The sequence below is a fragment of the Labeo rohita genome, chromosome 19 (genome assembly GCF_022985175.1).
Source record: "Labeo rohita strain BAU-BD-2019 chromosome 19, IGBB_LRoh.1.0, whole genome shotgun sequence".
NCBI classification, from domain to species: Eukaryota; Metazoa; Chordata; class Actinopteri; order Cypriniformes; family Cyprinidae; genus Labeo; species Labeo rohita.
Genome location: NC_066887.1, coordinates 11,600,613 through 11,626,373, shown reverse-complemented (window position 1 = coordinate 11,626,373; position 25,761 = coordinate 11,600,613). Strand labels below are relative to the sequence as shown.

The window sequence follows — 25,761 nt, the reverse complement described above, 5'->3', positions numbered from 1 at the left end:
TCCTTCAGAAGTCATTCTAATATGCTGATTTGGCACTCAAGAAACATATTTTATTATTAATGTTGAAAACATTTGTGTTGCTTAATAGTGTTGTGGAAACTGTGATAAATTGTGATTTTTGATGAATAGCAAGTTTAAAAGTATTTAAAAGGCATTTGAAATAGAAAACTTTTGTAAAATTATGAATGTCCTCACTGTCACTTTTGATGAATTGAATGTGTCCCTGCCGAACAAAAGTATCAATCTCATAAAAACTTTGGAACGGTAGTGTACGACTCAAATCTTCTGCCATCAGATCATTGTTTCACTGAAAAGGAATCATTCAGACTGCATTTGTAACCTGCATCACATGATTCATTAAAAAAAAATGTGACTCAAAAGAACAATTCATTCATGAATCTAAAATTGCTAGTTCTCTCATGAACTCATTATGAGGTTGGGCAAATGTCAAGATTTTTAGTGAACAGTGGTCCATTTCTTACATAAAGCTATCACATGGTTTCAGATGGAGGACTTGAAATAATGCATGATTTGGTTTCATTCACATTCATTATATAGAAAGAAGCTAGGATTGAACCATTTGTGTTCTAAAGAAATCTATATGGGTGAATAATGATGACACATTTTTGTTTTCGGGTTAACTATTCCTTTAAATTACCTAAAAGTGCCCCGAAGCAGACTGAGCTTCCTGTCACAGTGAGTGCAATGTAACAACAGACGACATGCGCCCCCGTGTCCAGCAAAGAGCCAGAACGCGGCATATGTCGAATGCGTCATTCTCCTCTAACGTGGCCAGAGACGCTGTGAAACTGTTGGTGTTTTATAAGATAATGGCCTCTTGATTGACACCTATGAAAGCTTTATTATTCTAACCGCTTCCTGCTGCAAATATTTCAGCTTTCTGTGCTACACAGAATGCCGACGATTTCCATGAGGGGTTACAAAGTACCGCAGTATTACAATGTTCTTTTTTTAGCACGCCCTCCTGGAGATGAGTTATTATCAAAGCTTCTGTCAGCAGAAAAACGTATAATAACAGAGCATCCACAAAATTCCTTATTGCATTACACCTGCTCCAGTGCAATTATTTATTCAGGAGATGCCGCTGGCGTTCGCATGAGAATCTTTTACCGGATGCGTTCTCAGCAGCAATCCAGCTGTGCTTTTCCACAAGATCCCGCCCTCTCTGTGACCCCTTGGGAGGAAAGTCTTTACGGTATAGATGTCTGTAACTATAAAGTAACTTTAAGCCAAATATCTGTAGGTGTTGTTTTTTTTCCCACACTCTTTTCCTTTTCTGACCCTTGGCAGCCAGATGATGTGAACTTAGAAGCACAGATTGTAAATGCACACAACTGTAGATATATGGGGCTGTATACTGAAGGATCCAGATGGACAGATCTTACACATGATCTGGTGATCTTCATCCATAATGACTCTGGCAAAAAAGTGACCAATGGCTTGCCCAAAGTGTGCTGCCAAGGACCACAGTTGCTCATCTCGATCTGGGCTGTAGGCCTTTCCAAACACATTCCCCCATCAAATGGCTTTTCCAGTGCCTTATTTTATATGGCATGAAACACACAATCCTAACATTCCTTGCGAAGGAATCGCTTCCTTTTTTAAATTTTCACTCTAACATTTCAGCGAGAATGGGTCCCATATTACCTAAACAATATTTTTATGAGCAGTGCTTGATTTAGGTACACTCTGAAAAATGCTGGGTTATTTTTTTAACCCAAGTACTGGGTTCAGCCTGTTGGGCCATTTTATTGGGTTATGTTTAATTTTTTTTTACCCAGGTGCTGGGTAGTTTTTCTGTAACTAAGTTGCTGGTCATTTTTAACACTGGGTTATTTTTTTCTACCCAACCACTGGGTTGAGCCTGTCTCTGACAAAACAACCCAGCTGCTGAGTTACAGTCGGTCAGAGTGCTGGTTTTTTGAGTTCTCTACAGGAGAGACTGGTTCTTAGCGCCGGCAATTTGCACCTCTTTAGTGAAATATAGGTTTGTATAGATTTTATTTAATTTATAAAGTTTTTACTGTGCTGTAAAATGTATTATTTTGCGCAACGCAACATAGGGACGAGATGCCAGTCAGCTGCGTCAGCAGCGGTTGTTTTGCAGGATGGAAAAGCCTTTTGTCTTGCACAAAATAAATTGATTTTATTCATTATTGTACTGAGTTTTAATCTTAAAATATGTTTTCTAATGTCAGTACTATGTGTTTATGGGCAGTTTTTGGAGTCAGCCATGCATCTTTCAGCTACGAGTGATACGCGAGTCCGTGGTCTGAAGTTCGCAGTTAACCCGGTGAACAGCAGCCCTTCACCGTCTTAGATTTCGGCGACACACCGGCATGAGAATTAGCGATATTTCAGTAAAAAGCGATGACAGAGAATGGTTGAATACACTAAAATTAAAATTCTACTTTTGAATGTTACATTTTTAATGTCTAAAATGCTTGTTAAACGGGTTTAAATGTATGTGATATTGTAAACTACTGTATGCTGTATTCAACCAAATAAATTCAATTTGTCTTGTATTTTGTCCATGTGTTCTTGCTTAATAATGAACGTTCATGTTTTGATTATTGCCAGGGTGACCACCTGGCAGTAGGGCTGTTGCGGGACATTGATGTGATTTTGCGGGACAATGCGGGACACGTGTGAGATTGATACATTTTGTACTGTTATGTTATACTGATTACATCCATTGTCATATGTGCTAATCTGTCTTTCTGAGCGTGCACATGCAAGCGACAGAAAGCGCGTTTTTTAATGAGAGTAAAGAGAATCCACCTGCGAGAGAAGAGATTTGAGCTTACGCATTTTGATATATCATCGAATATCGTGTTTTTCCGTGTGCGCTCAACCAATTCCGTCGGTGGTTCTCGATCACTTGATGAGGTCCGCAAATCCTTTGCACAGAAACTATGCCGCAAAAAGAATGAATAAAAAGCTATTTTTTAAAAGGCAAAAGAACGCATGGATGTTTTCTTAATATGATCGTTAAAAACCAACAGACTGATAAAAATGCGGGACATTTTCTCAATATGCGACGTGCGGGACAAGGGGTGAAAATGTTGTGCGGTACAATGCAAAGCGGGACAGGTGGTCACCCTAATTATTGCTGTTGCCTCTAGTACTTTTGTGTGTTTTTAGAAGTTCCAGTCCATTTTAAACCAGCAATATAAGAAGTTGACTTAAATAAAATAACCCTGCATTTTTCGTAAAAAAAAACCCAGCATGTGTTCTGTCCAATATTTACGCCGGGTTGCCAAATAACCCAAGTTGGGTTGTTTTTAACCCAGCATTTTTAGAGTGTATTTTATATATATTTAGAAGGTTAGATATTTGATTGATCGATGATAGACGATGAAAGGAGAACCAAAATTCCTTTGTCGAGAGTTGTGGGCAACCACCCAAAAAAGTCTCGCTAAACACCACTGATCACCTTAGCAAATGCATGCCAACACTTATTAGCAAAAATCCATTTTTGTGGTTTCTATCTCTCTTCATCTACGTTATACTCCCTCAAATGGAATGAAATACAGCCATTAGAGCAAATCATTGCACAAACTATCTTCAGATCACAGTTGCTATAGTTACTCTGGAGTGCGTTTTAAGGATCTAGATAAAGTTCTTGGTGCTTGTTTCTCAGACACAAATGCATGCTGGTGCTCACATGCATTTTAGCAGATGCTTAAGATGTGTTCATGCTGAGAGACTCATACGTGCTACTGGAAACCAGTGATCCATTGTCTTCATTAGATTGCGAATGCAGAATTTATCATCGCATAGAAAAGTGGGTTGCTGTGGGTTCTATAGTTTTTTTTAGTCTATAATGCTTATGTAACCGATTGTGATTTATAGTCAGTCATCTGTAAGTTTGACTACAAGTATCTGAGCATTTCAGGATTGCACATGTCAAGATGTTCTGTACAATGTGCTCTCTGGTACTACAGTGTGTGCAGAGTATGCTTCCTTCTCGAATCTAATCACACGCTTTCTCCGTTTTCCCGCAGGCAACAATCACCGGAGCCAACAAGTGTTCAGGTAGGACTCATTTGTCATTTTTGGTACTGAGAACTGTGCGAGACTTGATTTTGAATAATCTGCTTGTGTTTTTACAGCTTTCTGAGAAGTGTATTGACATATTTGAGGTTATTGTGGTAGGTCTTTTTCAGTTGAATCTAGTTTAAAAAGATATGTTAGGAATGTCTTCTTATGATAGCCATATATATATATTTTTTCATTTTACTGAGACACATGCAAAGAGCTTAGAGCAAATATTTGACTCACTGGCCTAATAAGGGTGTGGATTATGATTTGGAAGGGAGTAAATTATTTAGCATTAGATGCTGGTAAATGAGGAAGTGACCACAATAGGATTCATATAATAGCATGCAGATAATGCTACGCTTTTAATGATTGTTTCTGAGAAATTTAAAAGGAAAATAAATGATAAAACAACAAAATAATAAATAAAATGTATTATTATTATTATCAGGGATATATGGTTCATGGTTTCCCACATTTTTAAATTTAATTTAATTTTAAATCTTAAAGGTAAATATTTTAAGTGAAAAAGGTTCTGCTGATAAAACGTTTGTGAATCTCTTTTATAGATAATACTTAAAAAACAGTTCTAAAAAAATCTATTTTATATTTTTACATTAACAATGTAATCAATATTTTAATTAAGCTAAGTATAAATCTCATCAGCTTAGAGTTTTTAAATATTTTACATTTATTCCAAAATAATAACTCAAGGCAGTAACAATTTAAACAATTGTTACTGTTACGTTATTGTTACTGTTACTGTTATTGTTACGGTCCAGATTGTCATCCGAGATGTTCATGTCTTTCTTTCTTCAGTCATAAAGAAATTATGTTTTTTGAGGAAAACATTTCAGGATTTTTCTCCATATAATGGACTGATACGGTGCCCCGAGTTTGAACTTCCAAAATGCAGTTTAAATGCGGCTTCAAACGATCCCAAATGCGGTAGTAAACAATCCCAGCCGAGGAAGAAGGGCCTTATCTAGCGTAATGATCAGTTATTTACATTTAAAAAATACAATTTAAATACTTTTTAATCTCAAACGCTCGTCTTGTTTTACTCTCCCTGAACTCTGTGTATTCTGGCTCAAGACAGTTAGGGTATGTCGAAAAACTACAATCGTATTTTCTCCCTCAACTTCAAAAATCATTTCAAAATCATCCTACATCGCTGCAGAAGTACTGAACCAGTCTATGCAAAGTGAACATGCAAAGATCAAACACCCCTGACAAAAAAAGGTAAAAGAGCGATATAGGATGATTTTGAAATTGAGGGAGAACATGAGATGAGAGTTTTTCGACATACCCTAACCGTCATGAACCGGCAAAAAAAGAGTTCAGGGAGAGTAAGACAAGACGAGCGTTTGACATTAAAAGGTATATAAATTATATTATTTTTATTAAAATAACCGATCGTTACGCTAGATAAGACCCTTCTTCCTCTGCTGGGATTGTTTACAACCACATTTGGGATCGTTTGAAGCCGCATTTAAACTGCATTTTCAAAGTTCATTCTCGGGGCACCATATCAGTCCATTATATGGAGAAAAATGCTGAAATGTTTTCCTCAAAAAACATAATTTCTTCATGACTGATGAAAGAAAGACATCAACATCTTGGATGACAAGAAGGTGAGTACATTATCTGTAAATCTTTGTTCTGGAACTCCTTTAACTATTGTTAAATTTATTGAGTCATCAGTCATCAAAGTCTTATTCTGATGTAACAAAGTGGTTAAATCTACGTGTGTGAGTTGTTTATTATTTTAGACTATTTTAAAATAGTCTTCCCATTAACAAAAGTACGTTGTTTATTCAGACTGATTCGTGAATGCAGAAGGCACACAAACACAAGAGGCAGGATTTATTGCATGAACTAATCACAACTGAACATAACCACCGTCATATCCAATCATATCGCAATGGAGGCATTGCCTCTTCTCACGTGATTTTCCCTCATTCATTCTCAATTACTCCTCACCAAACCCATCGAATGCTTTAGGGAGTCTGTTAAAACTCAAATGGGTTGGACAATGTTTTTTTTTACACTCTTTTACACTCTCAAAAATAAAGGCTCTTTAAAAGGTTCTTCACAGTGATGCCATAGAAGAACCATTTTTGGTTCCACAAAGAACCATTCTGTATCTTTTTACAATCTGAAGAACCTTTTGTGAAACAGGTTCTTTATGGAACCATTTAGACATAAAAGTTTCTCCTATGGTATCGTGAACCACTTTTATTTTTAAGAGTATAAAAAAACTAGTGACAAACTAGTGAACACTTTTTATTGTTGAAGTATTTTGTAATATTGGAATTGTTTTATTTTTGTACTACAAATTGTTTTCATTCAATATTTTGAGGAGGCACTGCCTCCCTTGCCTGCTTGAAGAAAATGCCCCTGATTTATTATTTATACTTGCTGATATGATTATTTATGTCCCCCTCAGTATTCAAATGAAACCTACACTACTGAAACCAGTGTTTATGAGATGTTCTGCACTGTTAAACAGGCATTATTAGTTTGAGAATCAGTTAATATGTTAATGCCTACGCTTCAGTCACATTTGCATAGTTTCTCGAGTTGCACAATTGGCTTTTTCATCTCGTGCAAACCTACATAACTTCTGCTGGTATGCATTAACTATGTATTTTAAGAGTAGGATGATAGTATTTGCATTGAAAATAAAAGCTAAAGACTGAATAATTCCAACATAAAGACTTTGGATACATTCAGAATGAATGTCAAACTTCATGGACTTGGGTGGCTTTCGTTCTGCTGTTTCTTATCAGAGAGTTTGAGCAAGTGGAGAGGAAAGACTCACCCTTCAGAGAGGCAGCTGTGCTGTCCATCTCCCCTCACACAAAAGATCAGAAGCACTGCCCTGGCCTCAGTCTCCACTGGGATGCCAGCCATTTGATTGTTATCTGTCTATTCAGCTTGTGGAGGTGGGGCCCACCATCACACATCATCCTGGACCAGGACTCTGTTTAATCTGGCTTGGCTTTTTGGATCGCTGTCAAATGAAACTAGCCTACATGTTTGGGTTACTGAGTGAAATGTCCAAGAGCCATTTGTTCTGAAGGAGCCTCAGGCTGAGTTCACTGCGGCAGCGCATGACAGGATTGTGCGTCGGCGCGTGTATGCCACCTTGTGGCTGTTCATTCACAAAACCGTGGACAAAGAGCTCTAAAACTTAGGGACGATTGTGAGTTTGTTCCATGACGTCATCTGGATCTGAGATTATCAGTTCAGTTATTTCACAGAATTTAAATATATTAACAATCTAACTCACGATCTGGAACCAAAATGAACAAGGTTTCAGATTTTTCTCATTAAGCTGATTTGGCTCGCTGACTCTGTAAAGTGCAAAGGTCTTTTGGAAAACCATCCAACATCGAAATGTTATTCTTCTCTCCTCCCCCATTCTTTCTCTACGGCTCTATCCATTTCTGTGTCCAGCCTCTGCAGTGAGGTGCATCTGGTCGATGAAGGCGACTCATCATTGTGATGTATAATGGCTCCTGCGCTGAGTGCTATGTTGGGGTCAGGGGCCGTGGGGTCAGAGGTCGCGGGGGCGGCGGCGCTGGCTAAAGGGGAGCTGGCACTTGTAGGCACGTTCACTGCACTCACGGCTTTCCTGCTGCTCTCTGTTCTGCTGCTCCTGTGTGCAAGCTGCCAGGGGTGAGTATCACGAAAACAAACTCAAGGCATTTTTATTAAGTCTATTTTTTTTTAAGAAATCGTATAATTGTTGTTTTAAACCTATAGGGCAGACTTGTAATAGCTGATACCAATATAAACAGAATTATGACAAAAAAGTTCCTAAAGTTCCACAAAAATTGGAATGCCATTAATCACAAAATTCAACACTCTTTCCTCATCCTTGTTATTACATATTTTGTCTAATTTAATTACGTTTTTTAAATCGTTAAGCTACGGTTGGGCGATATACCAGTAGACTTGATTAACCGGTAGCAATTTGTCAACCAGTAGAGACTTTGGACTATCGTCTCTATCACGGTTACATGCTTAAGTGACACTGCTGTGCTACGTGGTCACAAAAACGTATCGTTTGCACACGTTTTTAAGCATTGCGGTTTGAAAACAAGTCATTTTAAGTTGTTAAATTGCAATCAGCAGCAAAAAGGACAGCGTGCGCTGTCTGAGAGACTGAGGTGTGTGCACATGAAGACGGTGCTCAGAGTTATTTTTGCTAAATTATAGGCCATAAACTGTAAATGCACACACTTGTATGTGTCAAAATGGCCCTCTTTACAAGTATCCTCATAAACAGTAATTTAGGTCTTAGGTGAAAGCACTTAAGCTGAGAATGAAAACACGTATATAGCAGTATATTGGATCTGGGCAGCTCTTAAAGTGACAGCAGTCTAATATTCCTGCTGTTTGTCATTTATGTTAATCAAACAACAAAAGAGAGAAAATCTCTTTTGATTTGATTAAATCACTTTTGTAACTTTAATAAGAAGATACATTTGATTACTTTATATAATGTATGTAGCATTTCTTATTTATACTGTTTTTTTTGTCCTATTGCTTGTAATTAGTTTGTTATTCTTTTACAATCACTGACTGTTTACTTGTCTTCAGTGAGCTTGAGTCTTTTTTTTTATTTAGACTAGTATTAGTTTTCTGTGATACTGACACTGGTGACAAAAATTATGACATTTCTATTTCTATCAAACATTTTATATCATAAAGACCTTATTTAAAGAAAAAATAACTAAATTGTGATATATATTGTTACTGTGAAATCAAATTATTTGTATATGTGACCCTGGACTACAAAAGTAGTCTACAGTCTTAAGTCACTGTGGTATATTTGTAGCAACAGCCAAAAATACATTGTATGGGTCAACATGATCTATTTTTCTTTTATGCCAAAAATCATTAGTATATTAAGTAAAGATCATGTTCCATAAATATATTTTGTTACATTCCTACCATAAATATATCAAAATAAAATTTTTGATTAGTAATATGCATTGCTAAGAAGTTCATTTGGACAACTTTAAAGGTGATTTTCTCAATATTTAGATTTTTTTGCACCCTCAGATTCCAGATTTTCAAATAGTTTTATCTCGGTCAAATATTGTCCTATTATAACACATTTTTAACACATTTTTACCATATATCCATTTTGCTGGATTCCACAGATTTTTTTCTCCCTAAATTGGCATGGAAAATATAAAAAAGTCGATCACCTGAACCTGTAAATGAGATTTCGAAAATTATTTAAATTAAATTAAAATATAATTAATATTTACTCAAAATTGAATAAATAATTTGAAAACAAAAAGTGAACTTTGAATACCAACTGTTACTATTAAAAAACAGTAGGGTACAATGGGGCTAAAGTTCTATGCCTAAAATGTATAATTGCAGAAAAAATATAAATATATATAAAATAAAATAATAAACCTGGGCTTCCATACCACCTCAGCAGTGCCACAGACTGATCACCTCCATGCCACGCCGAATTGAGGCAGTAATTAAAGCAAAAGGAGCCCCTACCAAGTATTGAGTACATGTTTTTTTTTTATTGGTCTTATGAAGTATTCTAATTTGTTGAGATGTGAATTGGTGGTTTTTTGTTAAATGTGAGCCAAAATCATCACAATTAAAAGAACCAAAGACTTAAACTACTTCAGTCTGTGTGCACTGAATTTATTGAATATATGAGTTTCACAATTTGAATTATTGAATTACTGAAATAAATTAACTTTTCCACGACATTCTAATTTATTGAGATGCACCTGTTTAAGATCAAGTAAGCACAGAAACAACTTTGCACTGCTGACCACGATTGCGTCAAGCATCAGCCAAATTTGCATGTGCATCTTGAAATGCGAATGTTTTAGGAAGTGCCATCTAGTGGTTTAGAAGAAAATATCAAAGGCGCCGTTAGCCCCACTGTACCCTACTAGTATTTAATTTTTTTTATTTCAGTTCTTATGTTTTGAGATTTTCAGTTACCTCAAAATAATAAAATAAAAATGGCAAATAACAACAAATATATCAGTTTTTCACTAATATTTAGTTGGCCTACATGTCATGGAATTAATTCATTTGCCAAGCATTTCTTGACAAGATCAGTTGTAATTTTCATTAATAAAAATAATATTTTTATTTAACTTACATAAATATTTTCTTAATAAATATTTTTTCAGTTTTAACACATAACCATCTGAAAACTCCTTTGAAGCAGATAAAGCTTAATCCTGATTCAGTACTATATTAAATGTGATTTTAAATGCTTTGTTGTCTAGAACGAGGCTTAGTTTGTGTCTTGGAATATGATATTAAATATTGCCATACAAAGACAAAGCAACAGACAATAGATTTAGAGCATACAGCCAAATCTACACACGTAATCAAAAATTCTCATTAATTCTCTCTCTGACTCCACAGGCAGAAAAAAGGGGGGCCGCCAGGAGACCATGAAAACCTGATGAATGGGGTAAGCATGTGCTTCAGTGATGCTTTCCATCGAAAAGATTTAAGCCTGTGCTGCCTCATTGTGGCCAGTCCTCGTTTTTCATTTCAAAAGCCATTTTTAATCACAGACAGTCCCAAGACTACACAAACCATCTTTAGACTGTTTTAGTCATGAGAATGTGTGACCGCTGTGCTCGGGGGCCTGGTAAAGACGGGAGAACAGAGAAGAGAATGGCCGGTCATTGTTAGGCCCAGGGTTTGTGGGAGGAAAGCATGAAGCAGACAGATTAACATTTTTGTTTGGCCGCAGGGAGATGAGAAACTTCATGCATGAGTTGCCTTTCTCTCTAGGTCTGCTGCATCTGAGTGGGTGTTTTCTGTGAAATTATCATCCAAGGACAGAGTTCAAGAGTTCAGGAGATGTTTAGCAGACAGGAGATTAGTGTGACCTACTGAGGGCATAATTGAGTGCTAAAACATACACACACACATGCATGTACACATAAACAGCTGCATAGGCAGGGTCTGTGGGACTGTTTTATGCATGAATCGTTCATTGTAACTGTCATTAAATGAGGGGGCCCGCCAGCATGTGTTCGTGGCTTGTTGACTGACTGTAAAGGCTTGTGGAGCACATACATACAATACACACAGATCATGAGGCCACCACACAGCCAGATGTTGATTTTATGTTTATTATGTTCATCAGGTTCCGTTTACCTCAGTTTTATCGTTAGCTACGCATGCTGCATTTGCATGCTGCGCACTACAGTAACCGCAGCATCAGAGCTATAAAACTGTGGCCTTTATGCAAATGCTGTTAATAACAGTCACTGGTTATGCATACAGCACGACAGAAACTGTTTTATCAAGGGCTCTTGATATTTTGAGGTTTGCAACTCATTTTGAGTAACTGAATGACTTGTAGGTTATATTAAGAATAACAACACATTTTACTACTTAGATTTATTTGTTATTGACTGTACAAGAACTTTAACAAATCATTTGGGCACAGGGGTGTAGTGGTGAAAAAGAGGTAGGTACCACTATAAAACTCAGCCGGCATCTTGCCATGTATCGGAAAAGAGATAAACCACCACTACTTTGAATGTTAAATATCTGAGTGCAAAAGATTGCACTGCCTCAAACTGCCTCTGAAAAGAAATGCATGTTTGTTTTAATCAGAACAGTTGATTGAAGTTTAAGTATTACAAATGTTCCTGTTAAAATGGTCAATGTACAGTACATTACGCTACCATTCAAAAGTTTGGGGTCAGTTTTTTTCTTTTTACATTTAGTTTTTGGGGTTCAACTGAACTTCCTATTAATTTCGAACTATAAAAATGTATAACTGTCTCCACAAAAATATGAAGCCAGTGACACAGTGTTTTCAACACTGATAATAACAAAAGATGTCAGCTTAACACAAAATAAGCATATTATAATGATTTCTAATGGATCGGTAATGATGCTGAAAATTCAGCTTTGCATCACAGGAATGAATTAGATTCTAAAATGTATTAAAATAGAAAAGTTATTTAGAATTGTAATGTTTTACCTATTACTGTTTTGCTGTATTTTTGATTAATTAAATGCAGCCTTAGTGAGCATAAGAGATTTCTTTCAAAAACTTTTAAAAAACTTTTCCTTTAAATGGAAAAATGTTTTGCAGTTTATAGTTTCATAAAAAACAGTTTTCTTATGCTCATCAAGGCTATCTATTTGATCGAAAATACAGAAAAAATATAATTTTCAAATTTGTTAAATATTATTGCATATATTATATTTTAATATACTTTAAAATATAAATATATTTAAATATAATTTATTCCTATGAGGCATTGAATTCTCAGCATCATTACTCCAGTCTTCAGTGTCACATGATCCTTCAGAAATTATTCTAATATGCTGATTTATAATCAGTTTTGGAACAGTTGTGCTTCTTAATATTTTTTGGGACCTGTGATACGTCTTATAAAAATGTAAAAAAAAAACAAACAAAAAAACTGTTTATTCAAAATAGAAATTTTATGTTACAATATACACTACTATTCAAAAGTTTGGGGTCAGCACACTTTTTCTTTCTTTGGTTTTTTTTTTTTTTTTTTACTTTTATTCAGCAAGGATGTGTTAAATGGATAAAAGGGACTATGACTTATATTGTTAGAAATCATTTCTATTTTGAATAAATGCTGTTCTTTTTAACTTCATAAGAACTAAAGAAAAAAAGTATCACAGGTTCCAAAAAAAATATTAAGCAGCACAACAGTTTCAACACTGATAATAAATCAGCATATTAGAATGATTTCTGAAAGCTCATGTGACACTGAAGACTGGCGTAATTGCTGATGAAAATTCAGCACTGCGTCACAGATATAAATAATTTTTTGAAGTATATTAAAGTTGGAAAACAATATTAGAAATTGCAGTACTATTTCACAATATTACTGTTTGTTCTATATCTTTGATCAAATAAATACAGCCTTGATGAGCATAAAAGACTTGATTAAAAAACATTAAAAATCTTACTGATTACAAACTTTTGAAAGGCAGTGTAGGTCACATTGTAGCCAATATTTGTTACAGTATATTTTAAGCTCAAAAGAAGCTCCATATTTATATATAGTTGTAGTCTAGTTATCTATGAAAATTGAGCTTGAAATCTGAAAATTACCAGCTTTCGTGAGAACATGTGTGTCTGTGACCTCAAGGTTTGAGACCCTCTGTATTATATAAAGTCAGTATTAACGACTGTGAAATGATTACGCAAATGCCTGACATTATCTCTCTGTAACACTGTAAACCTCTGTAGTTTTGATGGATATCCAAAGGCTGACCTTTGCATGATAATGTACATCTTGCCTGTCAATATATTGAGGAGGGCTTCGTTTAAATGGCGGTGTCTGTCAGTGCCTGACAGGTTAAATGGGGTCTTTGTCTTGCTGTGACAATCTGAGTGGCTCTCAGCTTTAACCTCCTGTATCTGAAGGACTTTATTACCCTGGCAACAGGCGTTTCAATGCCTTGCCACTAGGTGGTCCCACAGTGCCACTGCATGGTGTATTCGCTGTGGTTTGAAGATGCAAACAAAGAGCTCAAATCCAAGCGTCTTTGTCTCCGGTCTCTTTACAGCAGGGGTTTTTAACCTTGGTCCATGACCCATTTGTTAAATTTAAATTCTTGCACCCTTACCAGTGTCACAGAATCAAGCCTTGCATGTCTCACAAATTATCAATTACATTATACGGAAATGAAGAGATTTCACATTCAGTCAATTTTATCATTATTGACTTCATAACCATAACAAAGTCTGGTATGTATCTCAACTCATCCCCTTTATCTATGACAACCCTGTGTGTTGCAGTCTAACAGGCGATTGCATCACTAAATAGTATTTAGTTCACATATAGGTCATAGGTAACATTTTCTATCCTGTTTCTCCTCAGGTGTCAGAAAAGGAAGTATGTAGCCAGTCAGTAGAGAGCCATGGCACTGACTTGGCGGTTAGCACCTCTCATAATGGGCCTCTTACCAGTGGTACAGGTAACAGTTCTACAGCAACATCTCACTGACACTGTTTGGAACCAACTACAACAGATTTTCACATTCTTAATCTTTGTCATCAGTACTATCAGACACAATGGACACAAGTCCCCAGCCTTCCGAAGACATGCTGTCCAGCCAATCAGAGATCAGATCCTCTAAGTATCACCAGGACCGTGAATTACCCAGCATTCCACCCACCGATACCCTCAAAGCAGCCATTGATGCTCAAGTTCCCTCAGGAGAAGGCACGTACGAGGTGGTGAAGGACAGCGCCTCCCGTGATGTCAGTGTCGAGGATTGCCTATACGAGACGGTGAAGGAACTCAAGGACATTGGCCTCCCCAACGGTACGCTAAGCCCAGAGGAACCACCTGCACCTCTTCTTAATGGCCACCCGAGCCCTGCTACACCAGACTACAACATGCTGCCCAATGGTGTGGAGTATGCCTCCGTCAACCTCAGCAAGAAGAGCCGCTACAGCACTGACATGGAGGCCCGGCGCTCGGCCGCCATTGTGAATTTCGAAGAGCCTGAGGACGAAAAACCACCTCCGGTACCAGACAAAGTACTGGATGAGAATGAAAACCAGCAGATTCTGAATGGACAGGTGGGGCTACCAAACTCTCTTTCTTATAAAAGCACCATTGTTGTCCTGTAGAGTAACTGTACAGTTCCTTGCATGAAACTACTTTATCACAAGCCATAACGTACCTGCACTTGTCTTGCCTTTCAGAAGGTGGACTGGAATTTCTCGATAGTCTAGCAATACTAGTGAACAGAGGTGTCCAAACTCGGTCCTGGAGGGCCGGTGACCGAGTTTGGGCACCTCTGCTTTAGAAGGATGATTATCACTTAATTTAAGTACCATCTTAGCAAAGTTGGTATCCCTAGTACCTTAGGGGTAGTGCAGGAGTGTCCGATCCTCTTCCTGGATGGCACCTTCCTGCTTGGTTTAGCTCCAGCACACCTGCTTGGAAGTTTCTTGTCACTGCAACCAAAACTGTACAATGTAAGGCTGATGATACAACCGTAAATTTTTGAGCAGTTTTGCCAAATGATATTCCTTGGGCACTCTGCCATTACGAATGGGCAACAAATTTCTATCTGGATTGGTTGTGGGCCCAACCCCAATTAAACACATCTGAACCAGCTAATCCAGAACCAGCCAGTTAATGGCAATATTGCCCAGCAGCATTGCTCACAAAGTTGCCCTATGTATCATCAGCCTAAGAATAGGTACTACATTTGTGACATCCGGACGTACTATCAACACTTCAGTTGAGTCACTTCCCCAACTTTTATGAATCCTTTCTCATGGCCTCATGGGATAGTATTCCCTTGTATCCATTGGATGCACACTTTAGAATCTTGCCAGAAGTAGTAGGTCATCCAGGTATGTTTCATATACTATTTTGTGCCATAAATCACTTTTCTCCTACTACAGTATATGGTAGGGAATAGGGGTGTTGCAATATATTGGTACTAATCATTGGTGATTTTTTTTCCCCTCCAAAATTTCTGATATCATGATAATGCTAGTAGGGAAATATTTCATGTTTGGATGTAATAAGTAATCTTAAAAATCTTGAATGGCTGGCTCAGGTGTGTTTACTTAGGGTTGGAACTAAGAACTAATGGCCTTCCTGGAGCATGATTGGAAATCCCTGCAGTAGCATGTAACTCTCATAGTAAATAAACATGGCTATCATCCAGTACCATTTTCGTACCACTTCAGAGTACCATCATATTATAATTTGATACATTTACCCTGGTACCACCACAGTACTGTTCTGTAAGGTTCATTAAAGGGATAGTCCACCCAAAAATGAAAATTCTATCATTAATTACTCACCCTCATGTTGTTCAAAACCCATAAGACCTTTGTTCATCTTCAGAACACAAATTAAGATATTTTTGATATAATCTGAGAGCTTTCATGACCCTCCATAGACAGCAATGCAACTGACACATTAAAGGCTCAGAAAGGTGGGAAGGACCTCAATAAAATAGTCCATGTGACATCAGTGGTTCAACCATAATTTTATGTAGCTACGAGAATACTTTTTGTGTGCAAAGAAAACAATAACAACTTTATTCAACAATTTCTTCTCTTTTGAGTTAAGCCTGGTTCAGACTACACATTTTTTTTTCATTTATTTCATTTTTTTCTGATTAAGTGTTTTTGACTTATAAAATCTTGTCACATTGTGAACAAGAAACATGTCAGACTACACGTTTTTACCCAACCATTCATCGCTTGGTGTCTTAACGGTGTGCGTGCTGTTATCGATACGGCGGGACAAAACATTGGCTAGCAAACAGTGCGTTTTGCTCATCAGAAAAGCCCAAAAAAGAAAGAAAACCTGACAGTGGACACAAATCTGGATTGCGTGCAGAAGATATATGTACTGTCAGAGAAGTGAGGTAAAATTGTTTTTATTTGACCTTTTTTTTCACTCTGTCGCAGTATTTTCTTGAGGAAACTTAAATGCAGAAGTGATATTTCCATAGCGCCATGAACATTTCCTCCATTGTAAAATTCCACCTTGTGTCGTGGCACTTTCATGAACTCGCTTTGAAGACTGACACAGAAAATAAATTGTTGAACAAAGTCGTTACTTGTTATCTTTGCGCTCAAAAAGTATTCTCGTAGCTTCATAAAATTAGGGTTGAACCACTGATGTCAAATGGACTATTTTGACGATGTCCTTACTACCTTTCTGGGCCCTAAACTTGATAGTACCATTGCTGTCTATGCAGGGTCAAAAAGCTCTCAGATTTCATCAAAAAGATCTTAATTTGTGTTCCAAAGATGAACGAAGGTCTTACAGGGTTTGGAATGACATGAGGGTGAGTAATTAATGACAGAATTTTCATTTTTAGGTGAACTATCCCTTTAATAAATCATCACTTCCTTGAGCAGGAGCTACTCCATCTCACACAGAATGATGCGACCCTTTGACGTGTATAATTGGGAACAAAGAAATATAATCTCAGAAACAAACCACAAAGAACTACACTAACATTCTCCAGTGTCAGCTAAACTTAGAGACTGCAGGAGAATAATAGGAACAGTGTGTTTCCAGTTTAATTACAATCTTTTAGGATATGTGCTCTGGTTGACGGTGATATACGTACGTGCGCCTGTAGCATACAAATGAAGCCATCTGTAGAGGAGGGCAGACAGGCTGCTGTTGCGCCCGCAGTCAGCGTCTGTATACGGTGTGAGCATCCACTACAGCCACACGTTACTGTCACCAGTCGAGGACGCCCTGCACCTCCTTTGTTCATCACTGCTTCTTGCACTCTCGCTCTGTCAGTCTCTCTCTCTTGCTCTAATGTTCGCTCTCTCTCCTTTTGTTGTTCTCATTTGCTGTTTTTTGCCCTGTATTTCTGCTTCCTTTGTCCTTGTACTCAAGATCAATTATATGTCTTTTCCACCAAAAACGATGTTAGATTTCATGCTCGGCCTGTCGAGATCTAGAACTGCCCAATGATTCTGCAGACTTGAAAGATGCATTTTGACGCAATGGACTATGTTACCTATATAACTTGCACCAGCACTGGCACTCTCGCAGTGGTCCTACATCAGATGGTGAGTCACGTACTTGCACCCTTTGGGGTAAAGTGTCTCCTACCACTCTGATGGTTTAAACTTGACACCTATCAATCCAAATCCCATTCGCGCTGGCCTGATGTAGATGTGTAATGCGGCAGCAGTGATTCACCTTATCAGTCACATGTTTGCGTGTAACATATGCGCATGGGGATCAGTCGGTTCCAGCTGTCCAATGTCTGACAGCTTACTCTCATGATGAATGAGACGGCAGAGCATGTGTTTACAGGTACATCAGTCTGTATTTGAGCAAGAGAATCATTCCGATAAAGCTTGGACCTCCGACATGACAAGCGCATGCTGTAACACATGCACGCACATTGGACACATTGCCTCATTAGTTCATGATGTGGACCGCACTGTATGTTTGGTTATTTGAGCGAAGCACGCAAGCCTGGCTTGAGCGGAGTGCCATGTGTGTCATTATGCATTGGTGCCACTGTCACTACGCTAGCGTGATGGACTGAGGGCAGCTGTCTTTGATAAACTGTGATTTCAGCACATCAACACTCAAAAGTATGCTGCTGAAGGGAAGGACTTTTATTGTTAGAACTGATGCCTTGTCAAAGATGCGTGGGCACATGCTGACAACTGTGTAAAAGCAAATACTAATCGACACCATTGAGAGCAACGCTACAGGCCGTTGTCTTACGCCCAGGCCATACTGTCAGCATCCTGTCACAGTCAGAGTATGATCTAATGTGAACTTCACAGGGTATTCAGCCAATAGGGTATTGAAGGGAATGTAAGTGTTCAGTATGAAGGACACTGTAAAATGGATATTTATAGGAGAAGTGCACACCAACTATTGCATTTCAACTCAGTATTATGCAAAATTTGGCTAAAATAAATGACGTTTTTATTCAGGTTGGTCCACTTCAGGTCTCTACGGAGGTATATGTGCATTTGCGTTGCACTTTCTCTCGCATATTGCAGATTTACAATGACACTAATCCATTCAAGTCCCACAAAAGAAGAGAGGATAATGCAGATATGTGGAATGGGTTCAGCATTGCAGCTGGAATTGCTTTCCAGTTCAGTCCTGTCTCAGCATATTAAAGAGAAGTTAGACTAAAAGTGGACTCTGGAGTGACCAAGCATCTTGTGAACATAAAGAATCAAAAAGGCTAAGCTCAGCTTTGCTGAGGAGAAAGTTGTGTGGACAGAGCAGAACTATTCCAAAGTTCACTTTTGTGATGAGAGCAAGTTTTTAATTTATTTGGGTCTGATGGGAAACATTTTGCTGGGTGTCAGACTACACTGTAAAAAACAATTTGTTGAGGCAACTTAAAATAATTTGTAACCTGCTGCCTTAAAATTTTAAGTTCAGTCAACTCAAAAAAAGTTTATTCAGCTTGAAATGTTAAATTATACTAAGTGACAACTTAGATATTTGAGTTGAATCAACTTAATATTTTAAGGCAGCTGGGTTACTTACTCATCTGTTAAGTTTAGCAAACACAAATATCTAAGTTGTTACTTAGTACAACTTAACATTTCAAGTTGACTAAACTTATTTTAGTTGACTGAACTTAAAATTTTAAGGCAGCAGGGTAACAAATTATTTTAAGCTGACTCAACAAATTGTTTTTTATTTTTTACAGTGTAGGGAAAGACTGAAGCCCAAGTGCATAAAGAAGTCAGTTGTAGGAGAAGTTCACTTCCAGAACAAAAATTTACAAAAAATTTACTCACCCTCTTATCCAAGATGTTCATGTCTTTCTTTCTTCAGTCGTAAAGAAATTATGTTTCTTGAGGAAAACATTCATCAAGATTTTTCTCCATATAGTGGACTTCAATTGTGCCCGTGAGTTTGAACCTCCAAAATGCAGTTTAAATTCAGCTTCAAAGAGATCTAAATTATAATAGCCAAGGAATAAGTTCTTATCTAGCAAAACAATTGGTTATTTTCTAAAAAAAAAAATTATAATTTGTGTACTTTTTAACCTCAAATGCTCGTCGTCTAGCTCTGCGATGTGCATGCGTACTCTCTGTGTAATCCGGGTCAATACAGTTAGGTAAATACAGTACAGTTCAAAATTGTCCTACATCAATGCAGAAGTACCGACCCAGTGTTTACAAACTAGTGAACGTGGAAAGAAAGTCAAACGTTCTTTACAAAAAAAGGTAAAACAGCGATATAGGACGATTTTGAAGTTGGAGGAGAAAATGAGATGGGACTTTTTCGACATACTCTAACTGTATTACCCTGCTTACACAGAGTATGCACATCAAAGAGCTAGACAAGATGAGCATTTGAGGTTAAAATTGTTCAAACTTGCGGGCATTTCTTTACGACCGAAGAAAAAAAGACATGAACATCTTTGAATGACAAGGGGGTGAGTAAATTATCTGTAAATTTTTGTTCTGGAAGTGAACTTGTTTAAACGGTGAAGGAAGAGTGTGTGCAAATGATGTCATCACACACAAAACCCTAATCTTTGTGACTGTCTGTGTGATGACGTTGCAGTGTGTTTTAAACACTTCCGATAATTATTCACTCCTTATATGGGCAAATCAATGAAAGAGACACTTTAATTAATATAGAGGGCTGGATAGAGACAAAGGCAAGAGTGAATTAGCAGATAAGCACAATTGTAAGAGACATTTGTTAGTTGTGATGAGGTCAGGGGTGTCTTTGCGGAGCCACACGGATGGGCTATTAAATTAATTGCTTTGCTAATTAAACCAATATCAAAGCACATCTGGCGAGTCCCTGATGCACATTCTGTGCAATCATATCAAAGCAAAGCATACTTCAGGTTCATGGGGTGAAATGGCTTCATCAAAACAGGCTTGAAATTTTGGCACTAAGGATTAATCTTAAATAGGTTATAGCAAATTTCCCGCTTGACTGTAATCTCTCTGTCAGTGAGGTGACTGCGATAGGGATTGATATTCTTCACCAACAGCCAAGGTGTCCGTTATTGATTTTCTGTAGGATTTACTTTGTTAATTAATGACTCAGTTATTGATTCTCTTTGTAGATATACAACCCCTCTTGCTAGGAGAGGAACTGTACATTTGATTCCAATCAGTAACTCTTAAGTAATGAATGAGAGGCTTCATTAATGCATCAACCAGTCCTTGACACTAGCACGTGTCAGCTGAAGTGAGGCATTTCCTATGCTGCCGTATGTTTAAATTGATTAAATATGAAGCGATTTTAACTAATGGTCTTGTTTTAATCTTTGTCCTACAGTTACACTCCCCACTGACAACTCCAAAGCTTCAGGACAACGCGTCTCCAGACAGTGAGGTAGGCTTAGCGTAAGCATATTGTAAAGACCCATTTGAAATCTTTGGAGTCTGTAGAGTAAAAATGTCTTAGTCTCTCCTACATTTCCAATTCCAGTCATCAGACATGTACTCAAAGGTAGTGAAGAATGCTGTAAAGGAAACTGAGAACGACTACAGCAGCATTGGAGAGATCAAGGGAATGGTGCCGGAGTCGACTTCCAGTGATCTTTATGCCACAGTTGGGGAAGAATACCCAATGGCACTTGGCTCCGAGCCTCTGGAGGGGCTTACTGAGAATGCAGACCCTGGGTACGAGGCCATCAAGATCTCCAAAGCATCTGAAGACGCTCATCAGGGCAGCGGGATCATGGAACCCGACTATGAGAGTGTAGGGGATCTGGGTCTCAACGGGGAGATCTCCCGTCTCTGACCACCCATGTAAGGGACTGTGGACAGTGAGAAATCAATTCTTTGAGGTTTAGAAGTGGAGGTTGGGGTGGTATCATGAGTATAATGCACTTAACCTTTCCTGATTGAATGTTTTTAAGCATAGCATTTATGCACCGCATTGTTTTTGAATATTATAAATGAAAGAGTTCCTTCAGACCTGTGACCCAGCACAGGAAATGAAACTAGAATCTAGAGTTGCTCAGAAGAGGGTTTGTTATGCTATTCATGTGAATATTTGGGTACCACAAACCCAAGGTGCCCCTTTTATATCAGCTGTGCCCATTGCCATCATTTATGACGGATATGTTCCCACCAATTTGCCATGGCCTAATTTCTCCCCACACATATCTTGCAGTAGGGATTTATATCTAATACAGAAGTGGCATCTCCATTTGTTGAGCAGGAGAAACTATTCGGTTGCTAGCATTTGTTATTTTGAATGTTTTGGTAGGCATTCAATCTGAGCAACAGTTGATCTCCAATACACACGCCTGCTTTAATCACTTTCCACAGCTTGTTCCCGTTCTAGTGAAATAACAAAACAAAATGCTAACAAATGTGTTCCACTATTGATATCAACTAATGTACAGCTGTATTTATGGTTTATTAAGGGGAACCCCGAGTGTTAAGACTTATATGGCTTATAAGTAACGGAAATGGTGTCTCTTACTGAAATATGTAGAAGAAAACCCATGAAAGATTTATGTTATTTAAAAAATCTTCAACATTTTATACATATTTTGGACTATGGTGGGCATCATTATTTCGATGATATGAAATGGTTGCACTCGGTGTGCTACTGGCGCTAACTGTTGCTATTTTTACCGTGACACAACTCGAAAAAATAAAATACAGATACGATGCCACATTGTGCGGATTTTGGTTGGAATTTTCAGTCGAAGGGCGAGAAGAGAAGCGACTGCTTTTCCTAGAGATAAGACGAGGAGAAAAGACTGGGAAAATACCTGTGGATGAAAACACTTCCTGAAGACCTGCGTCTTTGTTCTCTCTACTTTAGTCCTGATGTCTTTAAGGCTTTTAGTAGACCACAGCTACTGAAGGAGCTTACAAACGGCAGAGACGAGAAACGCTAGATGCCATCCTGGCAGGATATAAACATGCCACTGAAGGAGTCTCTCAGCGCGAATTTCACTCGATATTCAGTGGCATGTAGACTCCTTTTGGGGAAAATCGATGGTACGACAATTGGTTTAAGTCTACGTTTATATTCAATGCCACCTATAAGCTCTATCAGTAGCTGTGGTCATCATATTTTCCAAGTTATGTTGCAGTAAAAATAGGAACAAGTAGCACCAGTACACTATAAAAAAATCTTTTAAAACGTTGTTTCAACTTAATATAATTTGTTACACCACTGACTTAAAATGTTCAGTTTAGTGAACTTTAAGTTTTAAGTTACTTAATGTTAATTTAAGAGAAAACTGCAATATTTTTGTTGACTAAACTAAAAATTTTAAGTCAGCAAATAATAACAAATTATTTTTTTTTTTTTTTTACAGTGTAGCTCACAGAGTGCAATCATTTCACGTCATAATGGCGCCCCCATAGTCCAAAATATGTATAAAATGATGTGGATTTTTTAAATAACGTAAATCTATCGTGGGTTTTCTGCTACATATTTCAGTAAGAGACATTGTTTGTGTTATATTAAGCCATACAAGTCTTAATACCTGGGGTTTCCTTTAAAAAAAAGAACCCAAAACCCCACAAAGGGATATTTTTCCTAGACCAAAGATTAAAAATGAGCATATCTATATGTATATTAAGCAAGAAAAACTGCTACATTGAGAATTTAGCAACACAAATGTGACTGAAATTAGTTTAAATGATGTTAAGACATATATAATGCTAATGTCATTTTAGATTTGATAAAATATGCTACTACACACTTAATCAGTATATCACATGGACTACTTATCAGTTTAATTATCTTTGCATATCCTAATTAACATACATGACATAACAAGCAGCACATCTGTGTAACCTCCTTCCCAAATGTCTCCACCACTTTTCTAAACAAAGTGACACCAATGGCTGCGCTCTTACAAGAAATATTTTATTCATAATGTGTACAAGTAGTTTCTACGCTTTTGCACACTGCACCTGCTGCGAACTCCACTCTGCCTGCCTGCTTTCACGTGATAGTAGTTGAGCAACTGACAGAGTCGTGTCCTGATATAACCCAGAGAAGAGAACCAATCAGATTCTGTAAACAACAGACCTCTCAGCTCAGTCCATTAAGGAACTACACTCATTTTAATCATTCAGAACTGCTGGAGCATTTAGTTTCATAAGTAGTAAGCAAGCCAATCGCACATAACGCATATCAAAATATAAAAGAGGAACGTTTAAATGTAGCCATCATTCTGAGCTATTTAACATGTTTTATATGCAATGTGTCCAATCACAGGCTCTGGTGAGGAAGTGACCTTTTAGGTACGCAACGTTAAGCACACTCATTTATGAGTGTACTAAAAGGGTATTAACAAAATTTGGTTTATCTATTGCTGGTGTGAGCTCAGATCCTTTCAAGTGTTCACTTATTGTCATTTGTGATGTATATGAGCTATGTTATATCAGAATGTATGTGTGAATTTTTTTTATTGACGCAGCTGTATTGATCGAGTATATTATATATTTCAGATATTGTTTGGTTTTTACATGTAATAGGTACGCAACATTTCAAAAAGCACAGGGGAAAAGAGACATCATGGTACTGCAGCTTTGCCTGGCAGCTTAGAAAATATACTTTATTATCAGGTATGCATTTAACTGCTTTTACATTCATGTAGCAGTATAATCAAAAAGCATAGCGCATCCAGACGCTGCATGGGACAACTTCATGCCAAGAGACACTTGTAAATATTGAAAAGACTATTTTGTTCTGTTAAATTTTGTCAATGTTGAAGTATGGTTCTGTAATAATTGGCAGCAGCTTTTAAAAGACAGCACGTGGAACTTTTAAAGTTTGTCTGCACTGAGGAACTAATGAAAATTTAAGAATCAGTGGAACACATGCTGTTTTCTCGATGCATTTTCAATTAAAGAAAGTTTAAAGGAGGTTTATTAACGTTTAAAAGGCTAATAACAGGAATATGTATTGCTTTGGAGTACTTTAGCACTATTTAAAATGTAAGGTTTAATTACGATCTGTGGATGGAGTCCAAATGTTGTCCGTGTTTGCTTGTAATGGTACGTTGTGATGGTACAGGTTCCATATTAAGAAGATCCTTGTTTTATTTAATATCATGGTGAAACATTGAACATTTGATTTCTCCCTCTAACCAAATCCTGTGTATTTAGTTGTAAATAAGAATGAATTTTGCATTTATTTCATCATAATCTTTGTATTGTGGTATTTGCTTATTAAACAATATAGTCATGCAGGACTAATAATTAAATGTGTGTGCATGTTTATTAAAATATATATTTTCTTAATAGTGCTATATTTACATGCCAATCTTAGTGAGGCAAGAAAGGACATTTATATATGCTTAGTGCATAAAAACCCTATATAATCTCCTGATATTTAATCTGTCAATACATCCTGCTAAACTAAATTCTCAAGTGTAGAAAAACAACATTCGATAGGCGGTTTTATTATCATGTCAGTGAACTGGTATTAGGGGACTTAAAGAACGTATTTCACTGTACAGCCAGTTATTGATTGAATCTTTGGTCAAAGCAACATGCATTTTCAATGCAAGCACTCCATAAGGGAGCAGCAGCAAACAAGGGCACTGAATAGATTTTTTTTATTTTCACTTCATAAGGATAAATTGTTTCTTAAAAGATGAAATCTTTTCAGCCATGCCTTAAGGGGTTATTCCTATAGACAGTTTGTTATAAGCGAATCATGCCCACAAGCACACAGTAATTATATTATACTTTGAGAGGCTATGCGAGAGGTGCGGTTCTTTGATCAATGCTACAATCGATTTAGATTCAGAACTCACTCTGACAAGCATATACAACATGTACATGTGTGTGTTTAACCAGACACAAAGGTAAAAATGTTCAATTAAGGCTTATAAAGTATATAATGCACACAAGCAGGTGGATTTCTTCTAAAATGTAAGTGATGCAAATTACACACTTGGGATAATTAACCCAATAATGAAAAGTCTGTGATTAATTAATCATCTTCATGTTGTTCCAAACCTGTGAGACCTTCGTTCATTTTCAGAACACAAATTAAGATATTTTTGAAGAAACCAAGAGCTTTCTGACCCTGCTTAGACAGCAATGCAACTGGCACGTTCAAGGCCCAGAAAGCTAGTAAGAACATTATTTAAATAGTCCATTCGACTTCAATGGTTCAACCATATTGTTGTGAAGCTACGAGAATACTTTTTGTGCACAAATAA

At 37.3% G+C, this 25,761-nt stretch overlaps 1 protein-coding gene across 2 annotated transcripts in view; it reads left to right on the top strand.

Moving 5' to 3' along the window:
- pag1 (phosphoprotein membrane anchor with glycosphingolipid microdomains 1) overlaps positions 1 to 24,795 on the top strand; it is a 71,665-nt gene extending 46,870 nt beyond the window's left edge. The window contains exons 1-8 of one of the 2 annotated variants that reach the window (XM_051136354.1): positions 3,686 to 3,808; positions 4,029 to 4,059; positions 7,525 to 7,746; positions 10,495 to 10,543; positions 13,968 to 14,064; positions 14,148 to 14,674; positions 20,886 to 20,942; positions 21,039 to 24,795. In XM_051136354.1, the coding sequence (XP_050992311.1) occupies positions 7,580 to 7,746; positions 10,495 to 10,543; positions 13,968 to 14,064; positions 14,148 to 14,674; positions 20,886 to 20,942; positions 21,039 to 21,353 (1,212 nt within the window). In that variant the 5' untranslated portion in view covers positions 3,686 to 3,808; positions 4,029 to 4,059; positions 7,525 to 7,579 and the 3' untranslated portion in view covers positions 21,354 to 24,795. Of the gene's footprint in view, positions 1 to 3,685; positions 3,809 to 4,028; positions 4,060 to 7,524; positions 7,747 to 10,494; positions 10,544 to 13,967; positions 14,065 to 14,147; positions 14,675 to 20,885; positions 20,943 to 21,038 lie in introns of those variants that run through there. The other variant, XM_051136353.1, reaches the window with a different exon arrangement.
- Positions 24,796 to 25,761: the final 966 nt, after the last annotated feature.